Here is a 14908-nt window from a genome sequence, read left to right as displayed (position 1 = left end):
TTTCCATTGTACATCTATGATAACCTGATTTTATCATCTTTTAACTACTAGATACTTAGGTATACCACAAACGACGGACCTCGACGACGACTACTGCGGCCACAATTACTAAACCAACCCTTGTTGTTCGAACATTGCCTCCCTGAATTGGAACTGAAATTTTAGTACTTTTAAACGTCGATCAAGTTCATGAGAGGAGGACGATAATTATCCACCATGGCCATCGCAAGGCCAGTCCGCGCCTTAGCGCTAGCTATCTTTATAGTCTGCTGTTTCTTTCTATACACAATATGGCGCCCGGAATCCCCTGAACGGACTATCAAGACCTCCGCCGACTTCCATGGCACCGTCGATAGAGACCCTCAATTAGATTGTAAGTACTTCTCTCCGGATGTCTGTGCTTGCGCCGAGATCCAACTAACTGTTGATTAGTCGTAGGGGAACCCGAGGGCAAGCTTGTGCGCGCAACCGAAGGATACGCTCCAGGCGTCGCTGGTACCGCACGAATCAATGCGACGATTTTGGCATTGGTGCGAAACGAAGAGTTGGATGGCATGCTACAATCCATGCAAGACTTGGAAAGAACTTGGAATTCGAAATTCAACTACCCCTGGACATTCTTTAACGACGTTCCCTTCACCGAAGAATTCAAAAGAAGGACTAGGGCGGCAACTAAGGCAGAAACTCGATATGGTGAGTAGGATATGAGCCTGCTACTTCAGCCCACCTTGCTAACCGAACACTACAGAGGTTATTCCGAATGAGCACTGGGATGTTCCATCCTGGATTAACAATGACTTGTATAAGGAATCTGTCAAGATACTCGAGGAGAACGATATCCAGTACGCGGATAAGATTTCATACCACAAGATGTGCCGATGGAACAGTGGCCTATTCTACAAGCATCCTGCCCTGAAAGATGTGCAATACTATTGGCGTGTCGAACCCAACGTTCACTTCTTTTGCGACGTCGACTACGACGTGTTCCGTTACATGAACGACAACAACAAAACTTACGGTTTCACTGTAACTCTCTACGATGCACCAAAATCTATCCCAACTCTCTGGCCGGAAACAAATAAGTTCCTTACTCAGCATCCGGAGTATTTGCACGAAAACAGAGCTGAGGGATTCTTGACCGACGGCACTCGTCGACCTGTCCACTGGGACCAAGCCAATGGTTACACAACGTGCCATTTCTGGAGCAATTTCGAAGTGGCAGACTTGAACTTCTGGCGCAGCCAAGCATACGAGGACTACTTCAACCATCTTGACCGAGCAGGTGGATTCTTCTATGAAAGATGGGGCGACGCACCCGTTCACAGTATCGCTTTAGGTCTCTTCGAGGATAAGAACAAAATTCATTGGTTGGTCAACCCCTTTCCGTTTTCATGACTGAACCCTCCTAACTATATATTTTTGCCTAGGTTCCGCGATATTGGATACCAACACATTCCATTTTTCAATTGTCCCAACTCACCAAAATGTAGAGGCTGTGTCACTGGTCGTTTGACCGACGGTGAAGCGTGGTTGAACAAGGAAGATTGTCGACCTCTTTGGTTTAAGCATGGCCACATGAACTGAACATAATTTGGAAGGGAAGGTTTAAGTTGGATGAAATACAATGGCTGCATGATATCGTCTGATGCTGTATTAATGTCTGGGAAGCCCCTCCCCTTAATGGATAAGGCTAGCATGGCGGCATGCGGTGTTTTTGGCGTAGAATGGGATGTCACTTGATAGAGGCGGATTGGTTTCTCAAGTTGGCACGGTAGAGATAGCCAAATATTGTGTACAGATTCAATTTTACGGATCGTCTGTTAAATAAGTCCTACGACCAGTTGTCGCCGTGTGTTTGTTTCGTGATCTTAATATGACCCCTTTTATGGCAAGTATTAAGTTTGGGGGGCCTCGTACATACAATAGATGCTGTTCTAATGGTATCCAAAAACGGTTACAATCCCGGACGTGCCACTGACGCAATATTGGTCCCCAAATCCATTGTCTCTCCACGCAAAGCAGCTGAGGACATTACTGCGTTCCTTCGGCTTGCCATCCTTTCCCACGAACTTCTTCGGCTCGTGGCCGGCAGGTCCCCAAGGGACCGCCACCTTCGCCTTCACCTCCCCAGTAAGCACATCGAAAGCCCATATCCTCCCCTCCCCGTTTCGGCCCGGCGGCGCACCCGTCATCTCGTCGCCCACAAGCACGTACTGCTCCTTCCCTCCTAAGATACTCTGCACGCGCAGGTCCTCGTTCCGCCACCCCGGATCCGAGTACGTCTTCAGACACCCCCCGCTCTCGCGATCCATCAGCCGCAATTTACTGTCCAACCCCCCAACCAGCAGAGCCTTGCCATCGCGCGTCATGCACAGGCTCGTCACGCTCGGGCCAATAACATCCGTCACGCACCGCCCCATCCTCACATCGTAGGCGCGCACGCGCCCATCCACGCTCGCGGCCACGATCTCGGCGCCCCGCACAACCACCGCCGTCACCGCGTCCCGCGCCTCACACAGCACCTGCACGGGCTTCGGCGCCTGGCTCCGCGCGTCCCAGACACGCACGCTCGCGTCTAGGCTGCCGCTGATTAGTAGGTTGTCCTCGTTGTTGTTGCTGTTGTCGCTGTCGCCGCCGAACGCGACGCAGTTGATCCGCGCCGTGTGCCCCTGGGCGGTCCCGCCGAACCGCCGCAGCGTCTGCGCCGACGCGACGTCCCACAGGAAGACGGAGCGGTCGCCGCCCGAGGAGGCGAACCGCGCGTTCGAGGAGGAGACGCTGAGCGAGAGGACCTCGTACCCGTGTGCTGAGTAGGTCTGGATTAGGCGGCCTTCGGGGAGGGGTTGGGGGATGGTGGTGCTGGTGGTGGTGGGGGGCTTCTTGGACAGGTGGGATGATGAGGGGTGGATGGGGGTGCTGGGCTGCGGGTTGTACAGCCGGATGGAACGGTCGGCGGACCCGGCGAGGATGTAGGTCCCTGGTGAGGCCGAGTAGGCGAGTGCGTGGACGGGGCCTGGAGTGGGAAGGTTTGGTTAGCGGGTTTGTGGGTTTGGGAAAAGGGGGGTGGGGGTTATGAGAAGGTTAGGGGGAGAAGCTTACCGTTAGAGCCTAGGAGATGGGCGATTGGCTTGTCTGGAAAAGCCATTCTATTTTTATTTTATTTTTATTTAAAGTATCACGTCGGTTTCCATGTCATGAGGATTCTCAAAAAAAAACGACTTATACGTGAGATGACGATAATATGTATCCGTATGCCAACTCAAAACATTTCAAGCCTTATGTTAGAGTTATTAGGATTTAGAATTTAGAATTTATCTTAATTCTAAGAGTATTATTAACGTACCCTCTAAACTCTTTGGGCTTTGTATGACCAATGACCTTTTTTGAAAAAGATTCAATGATTTTATAGTTCCCAAGGTTTGACTGTCTTCAACATTTGCATGTTTGAATCTCATTGGTATATATGTAGGTACACATGTAGGTATGCACTTAGAAGATATCTCGTGACAATTATCTAACTAATCCATAAAATCTTTGGGCGCTAACAAGAATAGGTGGGAATAGGTGGGAATAGGTGGGAATAGGTGGGGAGAGATGCTACAGACTGGCTACTAGTTACTAGAGTCTAGTAGTACAGTGCTCGGTGTAACTGATAGATATGCTCTTATCGATAGTGGCATTTTGTACGCTACGATTTGAAAGATCCAGAATAATTTTTTTTTTTGAACCTTCAAAGAATTAAAAAATTGCAATCCTTACTTTTCTTCTCAATTCTAGCAAGCACCTCAAAAAGCCTAGAAGATTAGAAAACTCCAACGCATAGCGTTTGCAATGCTTCAATTGGGTAGTCGAAACGCACGCCGTATTGGAGCTTCATACATATGCGCATCATGTTTTGCCGCTTCTCATGCGACAAGATCGCGGGCGCTTCGTCCCACACTGCTTTCTAGCCATCATGGCCTTCCTCTCTCCACCACATCCCGTCGACTTGCGCCCACCACCGAAACCCCACCCCCTGCGCCAGACACTGCCCCCATCCCCGAACCTCCATCCTCCGTACCGGTCAAAGCCGATACAGGTGATAGCAATGAGTCTCCTCCAGAGGAAACCCCCAAGAAGAAGAAGGGCAAGAAGAAGAGTGCGAGGAAGGCTTCTGAAAAGCAGGATGCCCCTCTAACCAAGAAGGTCACTCCCAAACTCGTCGAAGATGACCGTCAGTTGCAAGTTCTGCAAGGCGCGCTCCAGGCCTTGAAGAATGTTCTGAAAGCACAGAATATCAGCGTGGACCAGATCAGCAAGCTTGCCAGCCAGACTGAGCCCGAACTTCCCGTAATCAAGCAAGAGCCCAAGGCGAAGGGCAAGACTAGGGCTCGTCGGAGAGAAGAGGCGATCCGCAAGGCAGAGGCCAAAGCGTCTCAAAATCCTGTCGAAGATGAGGCCTCGGAGAAAGGTGCAAGCCTAGAAAGCCCAGCGTCATCAGCATCTCCAGCATCACCAGAATCGCTAGGCGTTGATGGTGTAGCGAAAGTGGACGCTATGTCAGAAGCAGAACCTACGCCAACCCCAGGAGACCAGGCTGAACAGATTGAAAAAGAAAAGGCTGACAAGAAAAGAATGGCGGAAAAACGGCTAAGGGAAAAGGCAGAAAAATTAGGTGTCTGGGTTCCTACAGGCAAGAGGAAGAATAAAAGTACAGATGAACCCTCTAGTCGTCAATCAATCCCTCGAGATTCGGCATGGCCCACGAGTCGGTATGCTAGCAAAAGCTCCATAGCGATGACTAAATCCAGTATGAAAACCATTGGCCAGCCATTCAGTGGTGAATCAGCACCACCTGAAGTAGTGCGACCATCGCCAGTATGGTCACCACAGAAATCATCGCCGAGACCACTACTGAGGGCAGTGAAAGCATCATCAAGGGTACCAACATCGAAAACACCATCGAAAACATCATCGAAAACATCATCAAAGACATCAAAGACGCCGAAAAAGGAATCCACCAAGACCCAGAATAAACCCCCCCTGGCTATTAATAAGCTCCACGCCAAAGACCTTCACATATTCCCCATCAAGACTGTCCATCCTGAGGTTCCGTCCTTGTCGTACGGACTTGAAAGGGTTCTGTTCAACCCTGGTGTTTATGCGCTCCAGGATCCTCGGTCACGGGTTTACAATTTTGACCCATATCTCTCCGAGATCATGCCCATTCAGGAGTTTGATTTCAACGCCTTAAAGCAATATGTAACATCTTCCAAAGATAACAACTTAATTCGCATTGCAAAGGAACATGGGAAACGATATACAGGCTCAACCTCCAGTATGACGTCCATGTTGTCTCACTTCCATTATCTCCTATCATCATGGAGGGCCATCAACACAGAAATGTTGTCACGGACTATTGTCCCTGATTCTGTCCAGTTCACCAGAATCATGAGAGGCCCAGCTGCAATTTTTCTGCACTGGAAGGACGGCACCTATGCCATCGATGCCGACAAGGAATATGACACAGCAAACATTTTGAGTATGCTTGGAAAGTCCATGGAGAAACTTCTTACCCTCACCAAGGAGGAGTATGAAAGATACCGACATGTCAATTCAGACCAAATCACCGAGGAAGAACGAAATGCCGAGGAGGCCTTTCACTACACCGGCTTTCGCGACTTTATGATGCGCTCCCAATTAGATGCATACGACAGGAGGATACCTGGTTCAGGCATGTTCGACTTGAAGACGCGCGCAGTTATATCTATCCGTATGGATGCAAAGGGGTTCCAAAAGGGTCTTGGCTACGAGATCCGCCAGCGATTTGGCGAGTGGGAGTCTTTTGAACGAGAGTACTATGACATGATCCGCTCTGCTTTCTTGAAGTACTCCTTACAAGTTCGCATGGGCCGCATGGACGGTATATTTGTCGCATTTCACAACACCCAGCGCATTTTCGGCTTTCAGTATATTCCTCTAAGTGAGATGGATCTTGCCTTGCACGGAACATCCAATACGCTCCTTGGTAACAGAGAGTACAAGCTCAGTCTTGGGTTGCTCAATGACATCCTGAACCGAGCCACCAAAAGGTTCCCAGAGCAATCCCTGCGCTTGCATTTCGAGACCAGAACATCGGTTTCTGCGCCATTCATGTACATATTTGCCAAACCTGTGTCACAAAGCGATATTGACGAGGTTCAAAATGCTGGCAAAGCCTCTATTGAAGCATTTGAAAGGGACATGCTTGGCATGGTGAAAGACGAAGCCGAAGCCGATTCCGAACCGGCCTCGGAGTCAGCCGCTGAAAATGATGATGCGGTCGAAGAGGAAGATGAACATGAAGAGACTTCCCTAGCTCAAGAATTGTCGAGCCTAGCTGCCTGGAAGGACGTACGTCAAATGGTTGAGGATGCGGTGGACGACGACGAAGTAGGCGTTGGCACTGTGCGGGAAGCTATCGAAGATGCATTAGAGCAGAGCGGGCTCCTTCACGCGAAATCATCTACCGAAGCGCGGGGCTATGTTGATGCCTTGCTCAGTGCTATCACAAGTAGCGAGTCTTCTAAACCTGCTGCGACGTCATCGTCAGAAACACACGCAACAGAAGCCGCAGTCGTTGATGAGGATGCTCTACTCCTAACTGGAGAAGAACCGGTTTCCTCGAGCGGCGACGAAGATTCCGCAGTATCTACCTCAGATTCTTCAGAGAGCCAGGCAGCAAAGACCGAGGATATAGAGACAGATATTGAAAGTGCACCCAGTGAAGTGTCCGAAATTGAATCAGAAAAAGCTGTAGAAGACAACAGCGACAAGAAGCAGAAAATCGAAGTCGTTGTCGAAACAGCAGGTGAAACTACTAGCACACATGTATCAGTCACATCCGAAAACGACCACAGTGAAGTCGAAGCTGAGCCGGATGTTCAAGTTTCTGTCGATCAATCGCAGGAGCAGGAGCAAACTGAAATAAGTACTTCCAAGACAGCTGAAGAGACGACAGAAGAGAAGGAGGACGAGGAGGAGGACGAGGAGGAAGATGACGATGAAGGAGATGTGGAGGATGAACTAGAGGCTGGGGAGGCGAAGAGAGACCCAAGTGCTGCTTCAACTATGTCACCTTTGAAGAATCTCATCCTACAGATGGCTCAGAGAATCGACGAGAGAGCTGTTTCGGAGGTAGCTGATAGCTCCAAGGACGATTCGTCTAAGCTTAAAGAGTTTGAGCGAATTCTTGGTGAGCTTATGGCCCGTTCCAAAGACGAGCAAGCTCAAAGCCAGCCGGATGAAACTGTCTCGACGTCAGACAAACCTCTAGGCGAAGATATTCAAAGCCAGATAGACTCATTAGAGCCAGACGTGAAAGACGCAATTGGTATCGTGGATACCTCTCCTGAACCGTCTTCGGAAAATGCCTCAGAAGAGGCCAAAGGGAAGCCAAAATCAACTGACCAAGTCGATGAGGGTGATCCGAATCTATTTGGCATGGTCCTGACAATCAAGAACAAGGTCAACGGACAGTACGTAGCACGCCCATCTGAGCAGACCCGACATGACAACTGGGTTGTGGAGTACAACATCGAGGAGATCTCCGGCAAGCGGGCACAGACCATTTACTCGCAGTGCCAGTCGCGCCGGCAAAAGATCTTTGAGGACACGGGTGACCGCGATACGGAGTGGTACAAAATGTTCCGCGGCCAACTCGACACACTTACCAAAGCAGGCCGTAAGTTCAGGGCCAAAGAGAATGCGAAAGCGAAGAGACGACCCATCCATGTTGTTGGAGAAGAGTCAGTGGCCTATGAAGATGTCTTCGGGAAACGTGATGCGGATGAAGAGGGTGCGATTGACGATATGGAAGAGCTAGAGGACGATTACTACGAAGGAGAGGATGGTCCTGGACGAGATATGACAGAAGCAGAGCTCATAAAAGCAGATCGAGAAATGAAAGCGCGACAAGAAGTTGCGAAAGACGGAAAAGGTGTGAAGGATGAAGGGAAAGCCGTCGAAGAGAGTCAAGCCTTGAATGAGATGATACCTGGGATGATATTCGAGGAGGATGACTGCTTCAGATATGAACATACGAAGGAGGGAGAAAGTGAGAATAAAGGGGAAGAAGTGGTGGTTCCGGAGGGAGAAGTGGTGGTTCCGGGGGGAGAAGTGGTGGTTCCGGAGGGAGAAGTAGTGGTTCCGGAGGGAGAAGTAGTGGTTCCGGAGGGAGAAGTGGTGGTTCCGGAGGGAGAAGAGGGGGTAAAGGAAGGGGAAGAGGCACCAAAGTTAACGGAGCATAAGGACGAAGATGCCAAGTTAGACGAGGCCCATGTTCAGTCCGAGGAGGAAGACGACGGCTCGGAAAAGGAAAAGAAGGAATAGGTCACGAAGGGATAAGGGGTAAGGGGCAAAGGGCAAAGGGTCAGGGGAAGGGAAACGCTAAACCTTGTGGACGTTCTACGATGCAACACATCGGATCGACATCCAGTACTAAGCGAGGACTAGACCTTGGTGTTATCTGAGTGACTCGCTCACTCGCTCACTGCCTTGTGGCCCGCTAAGCCCCCCCATTATTGTACAAAAGCAAATCACAAAAATCGCAGCACATTGTTGTAACACATGGGAAAATGGGGAAAATTAACGGATCAATCTTTATCAATCAACCAACCAAATCAATCAATGGAACCGATTTAGATTCATTAACAGCTCAGCAAAAAAGAAAAGACGATGAAAAGCAACAGCAACAGCAAGCAAGAAAGACAAGGAAAAAAAACCCGGTTGTGTGTAAGAAGGAAAAATTTGCTTCTTGTACTTATCGTTGTTGTATGTATGTATTGTACGAAGTCATTGATGTAGTAGACCTTATGATATCTCACTCTCCTATTACTTACTTCAAGGTCTTCAAGGTTGTTTTCTCGGGTTGCGGGCTCGTTACAAGGCTTAGGTAGGTAGGTAGGTAGGCACTATCCAGTATCACCGGATAGGAGTAGGGTAGGGTAGGGTAGGGTAGGGTAGAGGAGGGTAAGGTCGCTTTTGCGCCGCAAGGTACGCCTACCTAGGTAAGTAGAATAAAAGAAATCTCCACTTCGCGAAGACGAAATCGTAATGGTTCACGTATCACGTATCACGTATGTACCTATGTACTATATACAGCGAAGGAAGAAGGAGTGGAAAGGTATCAATCATTGAGGGTATCGATCTATCTACGCCTATGTGCCGCCAGAAAACCTGTCTTCATCCACATGCTCCATGCATAGGTACACACATAGTATTTCCCTCGGCAAGGGTGCCTACCTACCTATATAAGGTATACACCTGAAACGTACATGCGTACCTATCCTCAGCTTACATGCCTACCTAACCTGGTAGGCTAGCCACTTACGAAAAGAAGCTTCTCCTTCATCAGCATCATGCGCCGAGATCGTAGTAAATGCACTTCGTCGTGCGAAAGTTATACACGAACGCATGACGACTAGCGTCCTTAGTCTCCCAGTCGTTGCGCCAGGCCAGGAGCATGTCGTGGATCTCGCGAAGGTAGCGGCGCTCGTTCTTGTCGACGGACTGCTCTATGCGGCGCCAGGACTCGGGCTCGGAGAGCGCGGTGGCCTGGATGAGGTCGAGGACGGCGTCCGAGGTCTCGACGGCGGCGATGGGGCCGTCCTGGAACGTCTGCAGGAGGGCCGCGGCGTTGGCCTGCGCTTGCTCGATGACGTCGAGGCGGTTGAACTTCTTGGAGCGGGTGCCGGCGACGAGGACGCGCACGGCTTGGTCTGGGTTCGCGGGTAGGCCGCCGTTGTTGTGGGCGACGGGTGTGGCGTTGCTCGCGGCTTCGGATTGCTTGGCCGAGCTGCGCTCGCGCTGCGCGATGCGTAGCCAAGGAAGGAGTTGAGAGGTGGACATTTCTACGTCTGGGACGTCCTTGCGATCCATGGTTTTGACCTTGAGTACGTTTTCTTGCTTGACGACGACGATCCACGAGTATGTCTCATCGCGATTCCTGGAAGAAAGCTCTTCTGGAGATCGGGAGTCTCTAGCTAACTCAGCACTGACATCATGTGCCCATAGCATAGAGACGACTTCAATTCCGGCTGTGCGAAGAGTATGTGCGTCGAAACTGGCTACAAGAACATCACACTTTGAATTATTAGACTTGGTTGCGAAAGCTGGGTATGAGGAATATGGAGTTTGGCTTACTCGTTTGGTGTTGAAAATACCCAATGTATCTTCCTCGGCTTTCTTCAGGAACGACTTTCCCCCAGCTTTTGGTAGTCGCGCCAGCTTCTCCCACGCCAAACTAAAGCCAACTGCGTGAGGGCCTTCCCCTATTTTTGGGCGGTGTGCCTTGATTAAGCTATCATACCGACCGCCGGCCGCAAAGACGTCTTTGGACTTTCTATCGTATAGGCACTGGAATAGCATCCCACCGGAGAAGAAGTTCTCCTTGACGCTACTTAGAGGGTTGATGTAAATCTTAGCCCGGACACCGAGACGTTTCGTATACTCGACTATGTCTTTTAAATGGGCCAGAGTTGATTGTAGCTTTTCATACGTTCGGTTTCCCTCGAAGATGGCTTTGAGTTTGGCGAAAGCTTTGGCTGGGGTATCTGGAATCTAGTTAGTTCTCTGCTTCAAGTCTACAACGAACATGGAAATTCCCCCTACCTCGAAAATCAAATCGTCGAAGATCCTCAATACTTGTGGCCGATATCCCGATTAAGGGTGATCTAAGTTCAGCACGAATCTTCTGAAAAGTATAGGAGTGTATGTTAAGCTTGCTAAGCGATTCAGCAGCCAATTGCCTTGCGCTCAAATCGACGTTGCAAAAGTCGAATATAAGCTGTAGTAGATCAGAATGGCCTAAATGAAAGCACATCGGTGATGTCGAGGGGAATGTTTCTACAATCTCATCTAACACTTTGAGGACCTCAGCTTCCTTCAAAGCTAGATCTAAGGTATCTGCAGAAACAATGTCAAAGTCAACTTCACCAATCATATGTGGCTGTCCGCCGTTTTGTCTGTCACGATAAACGGTACCGAACGTAAATGATCTTCGAATCGTCGAAGAGTGAGTCTGTTTTGCCAGCGCCCTAGCATTTCCAAGCATTAGGTCGAAGGGTAGCTGGACTACAGTACCGTTCTGATCCAATAGCTGGACGATGTTTTGGCTCGGAGAGTAATGAGAAGAGCGTGGATAAAGTGAGCTTCGCGGTGATTCGATTGCGCCGTGACGGCGGAAGACCGATACCAACTCTTCTTTGACTTTAGTTTGGTATAGGAGCTCTGTGATGGTAGGGTTGGGCATTGCCATGTCCCAAGCGTAATCCTTCGTTGGTTCTAGCGGCGCGGCGAATAAAGCGGAAACTACCTTTGGGTAATACGGCGAGGCGGAGCTTGTAAGACTTGCAAGTGCTCGTCGTGTTGTCTCCGTTTCCATTTGAATCGGTAACTTTCCACTTCGCAACAACTCAATACTGCTTGGGCGTTGTTTTACATCGTGCGTAACCAAAGACAACACGATGTCTGGTTTTAACTTGTCACCGGGCTGGAAATCGTCGGGGAGGACAGAAGAGTTTCCCAGCTTTCCCAGTTTGTCTGCTCTTTCCATCCCTAAGATAGGGTGGTAGCACATCTCGAAGAATATGATTCCGAGTGAATACATCTTGAATCAGGTTAAAATGGGGCCATACAGAAGATATTTCCGAAAAAGAAAATGAAGGAAATGAAAATAGCCAGGTAACTTACATCGACTTTCGAGGTGTACGAACCCCCGCCAGCCCTTCGGACTTCAGGGGCAACATAATAGGATGTTCCAATACTTCTTGTTAAATCGCCCGTATCCAAATTGCCATTGACGGATTTGTCAACGGCGAAGTAACCAGTAGTTGCTAAGCCAAAGTCACCAATCTTGACATTGTTGACCCCATCAGGACCGAGGCCGATGAAGACATTTTCTGGTTTGAGGTCGCGATGTACGATGTTCAAACCATGGATATGAACTAGGCCCTCTAAGATTTGTCGGAATAGGCGCCATATTTCCTCAGATTCTTTGTAGAGCTGCCTTTGAATGAGATCCCGTAATGTCTTATCCAAGAATTAGCAGTGTATCTAGTAAATAACAATTCCGAATCGCAACAAAGCATGATAACTTACCCTCTTTTCGCAATACTCCATGGAAATATACATTACAGTCTTGGAAAGTCTTTGGGTACTCTTCATTCTCATAGGTGAAGGTATAGGATCCTTGATAACAGAGTTAACGTCCGATTCTTCCTCGTCGTCATCATCGTCCTCCTCCTCCTCAGTTTCGTCGTCTGAATCTGAGTCATCATATCCAAATTCTATATTGTGGTGACTCGAAGATATGAAATCCAACCCTCCAGTACTAGTAGCGAATTGGATATCAATACCCTGAGAAGCTACGCTCTGGGACTCATCGGTAGGATCTTCGGTTGATGTATCCCCTTCCGAGTCTGACATGTCGGTTATTTCCTCTAGCCAGGTATTATAGTATCGCACGACTGCGGGGTGACTTAGCTGAGAAAGCACCCTAACTTCTTTCAAGACCTCACTGAGACTAGTTTGAGAGCGTTGGGTGATTTTCTTGATAGCGTATATTTGACCATCAAGCTTCTTTCGGGCCTTGACAACTTCGCCAAAACCACCCTTACCTAGACGTGCCTCTTCGACAAAGTCTTCCCGGTATCTAGATGAAGTCGGTGCGCGAATAGAGGAGTCCTGCCTAGGACGCATGGGAAAATTGGGGGCTAAAGAACTGAGAGACTGGGGAGATAAGAGTGTAGAAGAAGTATCGTCGATAACTATGGGCGCATCAGTGGCTAGAAACTCACTGGAGCTCAACTCGAATGCCCGAGGGCGCTTTTTAGGGTCAAGCTTGAAAAATCTTGTTATTAGTTCTTGCAACGGTCTGGATAGAGAGATGGAATCCACGAGAGCAGCCGGAGACTGATATCGCCGGAAAACGTCTAGGCCAAAAATCATTCGTAGGAAAACAACCCCAAGATCCCAAACATCAGTCTTTTGGGTAAACTGGGGTCGTGATGATCCAGCAATCTCTGGAGGTAGCCAGTATGCTGACCTTGCAGAATTTGCCGACGAGATTTTCTGAGACCTGCGACAGAGGCTATGCATTTCTCTTTCGTACGCCACATCCGAAAGCTTCGGGATGATATCGCCGGTTGACTCTCTGAAGAGGAGTACATTACCAGGATGGATATCTTGGTGGGTAACTCCGTGGCTATGCAAATATCCCAGAGCATCGAGGAGGTCTGCCGTCCACGAACGCACCTTTCCAACGTCTAGTTGTCCGGCAAGATCTAGCAGCTCCTCTAATGACCCCTTTTCTGCTAACGGTGTTAAAAGCCGTGCAGTCCAGGCCATTGAAGAAGAATCCGATTCTTCATGATCGCGATCAATGCGGAAGTTTAAGAGCTCAAGGACGTTGCGATGAGATAGCTTCTTGACAGATTCCAGTTGTCCTTCGAGGGCTTGTAATTGCTTCTTGAACTGAACAGACTCTTTGGAAGTCGATCGTAGCTCGAACTCTTTAAGAGCTAGGCTTGGCCCACCTCGTTCACCCGAAATATCCGGCCAGACGCGATACGTGGTTGCCACCTGACCCTTTCGAAATTCATTTTTGCCTGTGACAGCGTTGAACAAAAATGCGATGCCATTTGAATCAACGACCTCGCAGTCTTGGTCAAATTCGATATTGCCTGCCTCCAATACATGAGATTCTTGGTTATGGCTGTTTGCCGTGGCCAGAGCCTTGTTTCTCTTCTTGGATTCTTTGACTTTCGTTCGTTGTCGATCAACTTCTTTCTGTATCATATCTTGCATCACTCGTTCCTCTTCTTTCATTGCATCCTGCTTCTTCCGCTCCTCTTCCTCTTGCTGCTCTTGGGCCAGCCTAGCTAACTCGGCTTCATGCGCTGCTCGCTCGTCCTCTAACGAGGGTAGCTCTAGTCCCTGGGCCTTCGCCTGCGCGGCGTCTTCCAGAATATCTTGAATTCCTTGAGCTAGCTCGTGTATCATCGGTTCTGACTGCTCCTCCGCAACTAGAGCTTTGGGTTTTGTCTCGATGAATTTCTGTAACTTAAACAGAGTGGACTCCTTGAGGCTCCCTTCATCTTTTAGACTAAGCAAAGGCGCAGACTTTGGATATGTTGCCGTGAATACAACACTTAGTGTAATAGCTACATCTTCGTCGGAAAAGGCCTTTACACGAATGTCAAAGGAGGGTTCCGACTTCTTCCAGGCAGCATTGGCAGCTTTATGTTCAAGATAATCATCACCATAAATTGCCTGGAGAACCATAATCTCGTCATTTTGGACGTCGGTATATTGAGTCTTGGGACCTGTAACTGGGCTCTCGGGCTTTAGCCCGGGATAGCTTGAGTCATCAGTCTTGGTGTTGAGCTGCTTCGGTCGTTTCCAAGCCATTTTGGAATATCAGTGTATTGTTCGGTGGTCAGAAATGAACAACGAACAAAGACCCACACAGCCGGAGCTGTATGTAGTCTACTGAGCTGGGGACATCTTGCAGCAAACAATTCTTTATCTAATGGTCGTATTGGTAACGAAAATCGAGGCTGAAGATGAGGAGGATGAGAGTGACCAGGTGACAAGGTCCTATGTATGTATTAATCGAGATCCAACAGTAACTACACTTCCTAGTACTAGGTACAGATAGGTGCTAGGTCAGCTGAAACTACCCCACTCCAGTGCTGATGTGGGGAGTTTAGGGGGAGTTTAGGGAATACATGTGTAGGGACAATGTGTAGTACAAGGTACAATACATAGTATCTCAGTTTGTGCATAACTACATGTAACTTACTTCAATGTTTAATTATGCTTTTATTAGTTGTGGGTACCACATGTAAGTGGAAAGCTTATTCGCTAGCCCCACCTATGGTCAGCCGCT

At 48.9% G+C, this 14908-nt stretch overlaps 4 protein-coding genes across 4 annotated transcripts; 2 read left to right on the top strand and 2 right to left on the bottom strand.

Moving 5' to 3' along the window:
• Nucleotides 1–115: 115 nt before the first annotated feature.
• GGS25DRAFT_268981 (glycosyltransferase family 15 protein) lies at nt 116–1761 on the top strand. Its single transcript, XM_049257371.1, has 4 exons — nt 116–373; nt 433–693; nt 749–1367; nt 1428–1761. The coding sequence occupies exons 1-4, from the start codon at nt 217–219 to the stop codon at nt 1582–1584; spliced, it is 1194 nt and encodes a 397-aa protein (XP_049116445.1). The 5' UTR covers nt 116–216; the 3' UTR covers nt 1585–1761.
• A 68-nt stretch (nt 1762–1829) lies between these two features.
• Nucleotides 1830–3546, bottom strand: GGS25DRAFT_489642 (WD40 repeat-like protein). The gene is made up of 2 exons (XM_049260913.1): nt 3100–3546; nt 1830–3013 (listed from the first exon to the last, which is right to left on the bottom strand). Exons 1-2 carry the CDS (start codon nt 3143–3145, stop codon nt 1935–1937), a joined length of 1125 nt encoding a protein of 374 aa, XP_049116444.1. The 5' UTR covers nt 3146–3546; the 3' UTR covers nt 1830–1934.
• A 147-nt stretch (nt 3547–3693) lies between these two features.
• On the top strand, nt 3694–8977 carry GGS25DRAFT_268916 (Pet127-domain-containing protein). The gene is made up of 2 exons (XM_049257370.1): nt 3694–8118; nt 8201–8977. The coding sequence occupies exons 1-2, from the start codon at nt 3832–3834 to the stop codon at nt 8228–8230; spliced, it is 4317 nt and encodes a 1438-aa protein (XP_049116443.1). The 5' UTR covers nt 3694–3831; the 3' UTR covers nt 8231–8977.
• A 139-nt stretch (nt 8978–9116) lies between these two features.
• On the bottom strand, nt 9117–14707 carry GGS25DRAFT_489637 (serine/threonine-protein kinase gcn2). The gene is made up of 5 exons (XM_049260912.1): nt 12118–14707; nt 11710–12048; nt 10630–11626; nt 10162–10571; nt 9117–10101 (listed from the first exon to the last, which is right to left on the bottom strand). Exons 1-5 carry the CDS (start codon nt 14425–14427, stop codon nt 9376–9378), a joined length of 4782 nt encoding a protein of 1593 aa, XP_049116442.1. The 5' UTR covers nt 14428–14707; the 3' UTR covers nt 9117–9375.
• Nucleotides 14708–14908: the final 201 nt, after the last annotated feature.

This window comes from Hypoxylon fragiforme (assembly GCF_022984875.1).
Source record: "Hypoxylon fragiforme strain CBS 206.31 chromosome Unknown GGS25scaffold_5, whole genome shotgun sequence".
Taxonomy (NCBI): Eukaryota; Fungi; Ascomycota; class Sordariomycetes; order Xylariales; family Hypoxylaceae; genus Hypoxylon; species Hypoxylon fragiforme.
Note: the sequence above shows the minus strand (reverse complement) of the source record. Positions and strands in the feature narration are given on the sequence as shown.